Here is an 8,909-nt window from a genome sequence, read left to right on the forward strand (position 1 = left end):
TTCTTTTAGTAACAGTTCAAGAATATTTTTTGGTGAACATATATCCTTATTAATATAAATCATTTTATTAATTATTTTACCCTTCAGATTTTTTAACTCCTTTTGATAATTATTTTTTCAGATTACTCTTTTTATAAATTTAATGGTATTTTTCATCTTAATAATAATTTAAAGAATTAATTTTTATGTTTTTATTATCATAATTTAAAAATGGACAGTTATGCGTGAACTAACAATGTTTTTAACTATTATTTAACATATATTTTGGCCTTTAAAATTTTTATTGTTTAATAAAACTATAATTCAATTACTTAAAGATTTAAAGTTTATTATCACAAACTATAGATAAAATTTGAATAAGAACGTGAACTAATAATCGAAATAACTCCCACGAGAGAAGATATTCTTTAACGATATGTCTGAATACGAAAAGATAATAAAACAATGAGGGAAAGACAAGGAAAGTTGATATTTTGGGTAGATTTTCCTCTTGCCAATGAAGTTGAAGCAATGACCAGAATAAAACTTTGGTCCTTTCAATGTAAAAACAAAACATTGAACCTGTGATAATGAGTGTGGCATATTTTTCAGGACTCTTACATTTTTTTTTCAGGTAAGTGTAAATGGATCGTTTAGGATGTAAACAGACAAAGAATGAATATTATTATTCACCCACATAGGAAATTTCCTAATTTCAGCGTGTGAAAAACTAAACAGTGAAGCTCAGTGTTCTGGGTAAATCGAGTCTTTACTATTTTATCCAAAACAATTTTTTATAGCAAAAAAAACAGTGCATCGTATGTAATTTTCTATGATTTAATATGTAATGACAAATAAACTCTTCAAAAGGGTATCTTCCATCTAAAATATCGGTTACGTTTTACCATAAAAAAGGAAAAAGGATTTTCACATAAGACAAATGTCGAGACAATTTACAATTGTTTTCTTTTGTCATCATGACACGACCTTTCAGAGTTTTGAAGGAGTGGTCGGATTGTTTGTAACTCATGGAATTGAGAAAAAATAAACATAAAAAATTCAATGCACTGGTACTTTATATATATATATATATATATAGATATTCTATTAATATTTATTAATAAAATATCTAATCTATAAAATAATAAAATTTTTATAATAACAATAATTTATTATTTTGACAATATTTAATAGATATAATTTTAATTTAGACTCATAATAACAATAATATATTTAAGAATATTTATACACTTTTTAATATTTATATATATCAATATGCATATATATCAGATACGTGTATCATCTGATACACACGTAAATCATAGATGGAAAGTAAAATAAAATAACCCAAACTTATCAGTGAAAGGCAAAAGGGAAACTAACCAGCACAGATAGAACATTGATAGTAGTTGATGAATATTTATATACGAAATCAGACGAACAAAATTTGTGTAAAGTGAAAGAATGAACTGCTCCATAAAGTAAACAAGCAAATCCTGAGAGTAAAGATTGTGCTTTTTTGACAAACCAACAGACTGCTTCCATCTTCCAGCTTTTTTATAAATATAAGCTGCGACACGCCTCATCTCAAGAACCTCATGCTTTTCAATCTGCACTTACAAATTGTTAATAATCGTTCAAACTTTAAGGAGTTGTTTGGTTTGAGAATGTGTTTTCCGTTTTCACTTTAAATTACAGAATGTAATCAAGTTTCAGAGTTTGTATAAGAAACATTAAAACTTTTGTTAAATATATTGTTATATATTAGATTATTAGATATTTTATCTTTATCTTCTATCTTCAGATTTTTTGTTATTATTCTTTATTTTGTATATTGGGCTTAGCCCATGTTTCCTTTATAAATACAATACTCTTTGTGTATTTTTAACACAAGAGAGATTAATTCAAACCTATTTTCACTATATTCTATATGGTATCTAGAGTCCAAAGTTCTATAAGAAAAAAATTTCCATCACCTTTGTCATTGCACCCGCCGCTGCCGGAGCTGCTGTCATCATCGTCGCCGGAGCATCAATTTTGACGGGCGACCACACGATTATGCTCATCTCGGCCAGGCGACCACAACACTATCGATAACACCGCCATTGAAGTTCCCGGCCGTCGTCTCTTTCAATCACGTGTGCGACGTCCTCTCCAGTACCAATCATCTTCGTCGGACTCGCCTCAGCCTCCTCTTCTAGGATTTGTGCTTGGTGCCTTCATTGGAGCACCTTGGATTTTTAGGATTTTTCTCTCTCCTCCATGGCGTTTTCATCTGCATCTTCTACTTCTGATATCTCTTCTGCCTCCAATATGTCTAACCCGTCAGTCTTTACTACCCATGTCAATGTGCACTTGCCCATTGATAAGTTAGATGGCAAGAATTATGCAACTTGGAATTCCAACGTTAAACTTTGGCTTGAGAGTCAGGGGTATCTTGATCATCTTACTCTCAAAGTGACTGATATTGCTCCCAGTGATTTTCCCCGTTAGAAGAGAATTGATGCTCACTTATGCATGGTTCTCAAGAATACCATCCAATCTTTAAAACAAATGTTTCATGCCTACGGCACATGTTATGAAGTCTGGGAACAGGCTAAATTATTATTATACTCCAATGATACTCAACGTCTCTATAGTGTTTGTCACGATCTTTTTGACATTGTTGCTTCTCGAACTCAGGACCCTATGGTTGATTATTTGGGTAAGATGAATGCTCTTTTTCATGAATTTAATGAAGTATTACCTCCTGCCTCTACCCTTGCCAAAGAAATAGAGCAACGGTCAAACTTCTTCACGGTTTTGACTTTACACGGACTTGCTGATAAATATTCCCATGTTCGTGATCAGATTTTGAATTCTCCTGTTACACCCAATTTTACTTCTACTTGTTCTATCCTTTTGCGTGTGTCATGTAAACCTTTCAATGATACACCTATTTTTGCCAATGATTCCTCTGTTTTGGCATCTGAACATTATGATCACAATCACTCTCGCAAGCCAAAAAAATGGCGTCACAAGTGTGACCATTGTGGCAAGTTGGGCCACAAAATTGATAGGTGTTATGCATTACATGGTCGTTCTCCTCGATCTGTTATGGTTGCTCAAACTGATCCTGTGGATCCTCCTTCATATGCTCAAGCTGACAAATCTGTTATCATCAATGAATTTCTTCAATGGTGTGAGGATCGTAAGCCCTCTAGTTCCACTGCTTATGTTACACACACAAGTACATCTTTTGCCGACCTGACTCAATCTTCGTTTATTGGTCCTTGGGTTCTCGACTTAGGAGCCACATATCACATTACTGGTAACAAATCTTTGTTTTCCTCTTTATCTTCTTCGGATAATTTACCTTTTGTTACAATGGCTAATGGGTCTAGGGTTTAGCTCATTGTGTTGGGACTGTTAACCTTTTTGCCTTTTTTATCCATTGATATTGTTTTTTATGTCCCTAGGTCTCCTTTTAACTTATTATTCATTAGTCGTCTAACTTGTTCTCTTGATTGTGTTATTTCTTTTACCCAAATTTCTATTTGTTTACATGACCAAAGTTCGTGACAGGTGATTGGCACCGAATGTGAGTCTCATGGTCTTTATCATCTCCACCCTTCTACACATCTTGGTGCAGTTATGGAGTCTCAATCTATTCTTCATGCTCAATTAGGTCATCCTAGTCTTGCCAAATTGCAATAGTTTGTTCCTGCCTTATCCAAGTTGTCCAATTTGGTGTGTGAGTTGTGTCAATTAGGCAAGCATAGTCATAGTTTCTTTTCTCGGAGTGTATCACACAGTGCTACGTCCCCTTTTGCCTTAGTTCACTTTGACATTTGGGAAACTAGTCATGTTACGTCTAATTTAGGTTTTCAACACTTTTATTTTTATTGATAATTATTCAAATGATCAATTAGCAGATATTTTCACTAAATCTTTACGGGGACTGAGAATTGATTATATTTGTAACAAGCTTGATACATACGATTTGTATATACCAGAGCTTGAGGGGGAGTGTTATAGATATATGAGATTATTAAATATCTTATATATCTTATCTTTATCTTCTATCTTCAGTTTCGTTGTTATTATTCTTTATTTTGTATATTGGGCTTAGCTCATGTTTCCTTCATTATAAATACAATATCCTATGTATATCTTCTACGCAAGAGAGATTAATCTAAAACCTATTTTCACTATATTCAATAACTTTTGATTCAACCGTTTTTTGTTTTAATTACACAATTTTACGTTTTCACAGATTCCCAAAAGCTTTTGAAATCAGGAAAGTAAATGAAAATATAGTGACATTTTTATAATCAAATGTAAACAAAAAGAAACAACCCAAAAAACGTTTCTGCAAACCAAATGATCTAAGTTTTTCAGTAAGCTTCAGATTTCAATTTTACCAATTTGTCCAAATAAGACAAAAGATTCAGGAGATTCACAGTGGAAAAAAAAATATCATGGGTCAATCCACCTTCATTATAATAAAGCGATATTAGCAGTCAAACAATAGAAACTACAAAATAATCAACAGTCAATCTGCCACTTGTTGCCAATATTCTACAGTCCCCTTTTTTCCTAAAAAATCATTGGTTTGCACATAAAGATTTGCAATTTCAGCGAGGCAGAACTGGATTATCAAGATAAAAAAATTGTTGAGAATATTCTAGAAAAAGAATATCACCTGAATAATGACATTGAGACCACAAATCTGAGCCCAGGGGAATTCTTCAGCATCAATGCATGCTAAACAAATTTCCTTCCCATGTTTTTCAACTGTTTGATTTCCTAGAACAGCACCCTGAAATTGTTTAAGCTTGACCAATGTCACAGCTAACTTAGCCCAGTTAGAAATAAAAGCAAATATAATTTTTGCAGCTTCGTAGAGAGCTTCATCTTACAAGCGGTCTCCAACATTGGGTAAATTAGCAGCATTTGGCATCAATATAAATTCTTCAATTTCTCCAAGCCGATCAATCTTTGCATATGCATAAATGAACTCACTGTCCACCTTGGGCTCTTTGGTCTTCTGCCTAACCATGAGACGAATAAAAGCCCAAGCTTTGTTATAACAGAAATCATTCCATATTTTATTTGAAATCTGCAAAAAGCATGATAACATTTTACAAGGAGCCTATCAATAATGGATAAAACAATAATTGATGGTTGAACTTCACACAAATACCTGCATTGACATAGGAAAGTCGTCAGCAAAGTCTGGAGGGAAGAAAAGATCTGCTTGCTTCTTAGTAAACGATGGTTTTCCTAACAAATGCCACAAGATACCAGATGGTATCAAGAAGTATGAGTTACTGAGGCAAAAACCCACTTACTTTGCCGTATCTCATTTTAAAAGATTCACATGTTGAAAACATCAAATGAAAATAATAAACCAACTATAATTACAGCAGAAAACAGAGAAGCCTGAACCCAGAATGCATGTGAAGTAGTTACATATAGTACCAATGAAAAAGCACTCAGTCATTGCTTTCAATTATATCTTTTGTGGTAGTTCAGTCCAAACCGTTTTTATGTTTTACTCCTATGAAGCGAGTAGTAGACAATGTAAAATGTCAATGACTTCTGGCACTATATCACACGATCTATGTTTTTAATAATTAGTTGAATTAGTGTTCTAAAATATATATCTACTTGGAAGTAAATTTTCAGAAGATTACATATGTTAACATTGTCCTCATCAATGTATAGGCATGCAGTAACAGGTTGTTAACAGCTTATACCTGGTTGGGCACCAAGTTCAATGACATCTTTGATGTAACCTGTCCAGCATTCGTACTCTTTGATGTAAAGCAAATAAGATTAAAATTCTTATCATTCCCAGCCACCTATATGACAAGTAAATTAAAAATACCAAACAACATTGAATTAGCAGCAAAACTAAAAATCACGTTTGATATTCATACAAATGAATCACAAAGCAGACAAAATTACTCTAAATGTAGCAAACGAGGCAGCACGTTCTTGGAGAGCCTGACTTCGTTGCTGATCCACAGAGAAGAGTTGCAGTTCCCTTTTACTAGTTCCGGTCTCTACAAAAAATAGAATGTTATAAAATTATTCCTAAAATTAATGTCACAAGGCAATGTTGTCCCAAAGTTTAAATCACATAACATATGTAAGTTTCAGGGACTTCTAATTTTAAAAATAAGTACAATTCTTGATCATAAAATACGAGTAGATAGTTCATTAATTAATAAAACAATTCTTTTAACAAGGTAAAAGAACTAGATTCAAGAGGACAACCATTCTTCTTAAAATAAAAACAGAAAACACTCATCAGCTTAAAAAGAAAGAGTATACACTACCTTTTGCAGTTAGTACACGCAGTAAATAAAATCCTTGAAGTATTTTAACTGAGGAGTAGAAAAAATATATAGGTATTATAGACTTAACTACACAGTTTAGCAAAAAAATATGAAAATAAAAGCTTAGGAAAAAATAGATACAAACCATCACGTGAATAGTTAGGAAAGGGTCAAGAATATTCACTTCATAAGAAAAATTTGAAAATCTTAATTTGATATGTTGGAAAGCTATCATAATTGCGATTACCCCTCAACTGCCTCAATTGCGGTCACCCTAACCCACCTTAGTTACACCTCTTTATGCGTCTTTCATTGTAGGTCTAGATCCAGTTGAGTTAGTTTGTGCCTAGGTCAAGTTGAGTAGGTCTGGCTGGATCTAGGTCAAGCCCAGTTGGTTTAAATCCATATCAAGTCAAACCAGTCAAAGTCCAGGTCGAGTCAAGTTGATTCAAGATCAAGCCAAGTCGGGGTAAGCCTAGGTCAAGTGGGGATAAATCACTTCCAATCAAGTTGGGCTAGGTCTATATCTAGTCAAGTTTGGTTGGGTCCAGCCTGGGTTAGGGCCAAGTTGATTGGGCCAAGTAGACCGAGACAAGTTAGGTTAAGTTTGGTTGAAATCAAGTTAGGTGCGTGTTGGCCCAAGACGTCAGGTTGAGATCAACCCAAACTTAGTTGGGTTGAGTTGACTTGAGCCCAGTCGATCCAAACGGTCAATTCAAAATATGAACTTGAAAATATGGAGAATTTCAAATTATCGCTTTTATGTAGAATTTGAAATTCTTTAATTTCAAGTAATCTACTTACTCTAATGAAATTCTAGAATTTCAATTTCTTTCAAAATTCCTTACCCAAACAAGATATTTTGTCATAAAGCATTTCAAATTCTCTAAAAAAATTAATTACTCTTTTAAAATGCCCTATCCAAACACACGTTAAAATGTTCTAGTGCATAGCATGAAATTGGCGTATAAGATGTTCAAATGTCAAATTTAGATAGAAAATAGAATTCTATATGAAAACAGGTAATTAAAACATATGTTAAGTAATAGAAAATCATAAAAGCTCACCTTTAGCTGACGTCCGTCCGAGTAACAATTCTTAGCATGTTTGGGGAGTTATCCATTTCCAAAAGACAAACTGAAGGAATTGAAATGATAATTAATAATCACATATGCATTCCAACACACTATCTTCGAAATAGATTCTTATAAGGTAAGATCCATGGATTTAAATTGCAAACGACATCACGTGATGCAGCCACAACATCTGCTTGCGGTGGTGGCCGCCACAACTACATAAAGTCGTGATTCTGTTGTGAATCACATTGGTTACAGTTGGCCATTTAGCCACCGACATGCACTGTTGCCACACCAATAATTAAAAACCTCGATCATATCATATCTAATTCTAAATCATGGAAAAATTTACACCTGCCCTTTCATCTGATGTAATTTCATCTTTGCTTTTATTTCAATGTTAAAAACTTGCAAATGATCCTGTGCAGTCCCTGGAATTTGGGCTGCATATAGAGCCTCATCTTCAGAGACATATAAAATCCATATTCACACAAGCTGCAGTTATCTAAATCATTAACTATAACAACGTCACGAACCACAGTGATCATTCACCATGACCAGATGCGTACACAGAACTTGTCGATTTTAATTCTTCCCACAGCCACAAAACCAGAGAAAAACATGCATGTTATGCAATTAGAGCTACCAACACAAAATCAGAGCCTCCAACGTTACCTTTCAGAGCAAGAATACGAGAATTGGGGTTCATTAGAGCAGAATCTGCAGTTATGATGGGCTGTATCAAAGGCTGCATTGGCGTACTCATGTCAATGATAACAACACTGTTCTGAGGTGCAGTTTCCCTGACGCATATGTACTTGTCCGATTCCATTGTCACATGAGTAAATGTCATGAATTGCTGTTGATTCCGACGATTCCCAGCTGCAAAAGAACACCAAATCGAAAATAAAACAAAAAAAAAAAAAGTGGAAACTTCACAGTTGGGTCACTGTAACGGAATGGTGACAGTGCTGTGAGGCTTTGAGATCTGACGAATGTAAAAAATGGGGACAACCCACACCCATTTGCTGAAAATGAAAAAAAAAAAAAAACTGTGATTTTTGAAATGGAAATGGTTAAGACGAGGGTAGGAGTGGAAAACAGAGACACTAACCGTTAAGGTCTATTTTATGGTGATTGGGGCGTTTGCAGCCATTGTACATGAACAATAGCATCAGAGAGACAGAGACATTAGGTAAGAAGAGAATGTTGAAGTTTAGATGAAGAAATTTGTTACACTGCGCGCTTGAGCTCTGATGCAACGAAGGCTACGAGGAGAGACTGTGAGAGATAGATGAACGGAACAAGAGAAACCGGAAGGGTAGATTAGGAAATTCTCATCACTCAGCCTGGTATAAAAGCTTGGGCCTAGAAATCATTTATGAACTTGGGACAGACTTCTTCTTCCTGCACCTCAATAAATTTTAAATACAGCCTCATAATTTTTAAAATGATTATTTCACTCTTTCTAAAAGTGATTTTAGGATTACTTATTTTGAAAATCTTCTGAAACATTTTTTATATTAAT

At 34.0% G+C, this 8,909-nt stretch overlaps 1 protein-coding gene across 11 annotated transcripts; it reads right to left on the bottom strand.

The window, feature by feature from the left end:
- Nucleotides 1-1,312: 1,312 nt before the first annotated feature.
- On the bottom strand, nucleotides 1,313-8,701 carry LOC114193749 (clathrin heavy chain 2-like). 11 transcript variants are annotated; one of them, XR_014983982.1, is made up of 10 exons: nucleotides 8,496-8,701; nucleotides 8,057-8,263; nucleotides 7,373-7,442; nucleotides 6,306-6,353; nucleotides 5,932-6,029; nucleotides 5,721-5,825; nucleotides 5,165-5,244; nucleotides 4,881-5,080; nucleotides 4,664-4,780; nucleotides 1,313-1,589 (listed from the first exon to the last, which is right to left on the bottom strand). XR_014983982.1 is itself a non-coding variant. In XM_085665272.1 (8 exons), exons 5-8 carry the CDS (start codon nucleotides 5,745-5,747, stop codon nucleotides 4,768-4,770), a joined length of 252 nt encoding a protein of 83 aa, XP_085521398.1. In that variant the 5' UTR covers nucleotides 5,748-5,825; nucleotides 5,932-6,029; nucleotides 7,373-7,442; nucleotides 8,057-8,409; nucleotides 8,496-8,695; the 3' UTR covers nucleotides 4,663-4,767. The 11 variants fall into 11 exon arrangements, 1 of the variants encoding a protein (XP_085521398.1); XR_014983986.1 differs by lacking the exon at nucleotides 6,306-6,353 and adding an exon at nucleotides 1,956-3,130 and having other exon boundaries at nucleotides 8,057-8,409; nucleotides 8,496-8,692; XR_014983983.1 differs by lacking the exon at nucleotides 6,306-6,353 and having other exon boundaries at nucleotides 4,664-4,795; nucleotides 4,881-5,012; nucleotides 8,057-8,409; nucleotides 8,496-8,697.
- Between the last annotated feature and the right edge of the window lie 208 nt (nucleotides 8,702-8,909).

The sequence above is a fragment of the Vigna unguiculata genome, chromosome 8 (assembly GCF_037176805.1).
Source record: "Vigna unguiculata cultivar grain cowpea cultivar isolate G323 ecotype 2 chromosome 8, ASM3717680v1, whole genome shotgun sequence".
Lineage (NCBI taxonomy): Eukaryota > Viridiplantae > Streptophyta > Magnoliopsida > Fabales > Fabaceae > Vigna > Vigna unguiculata.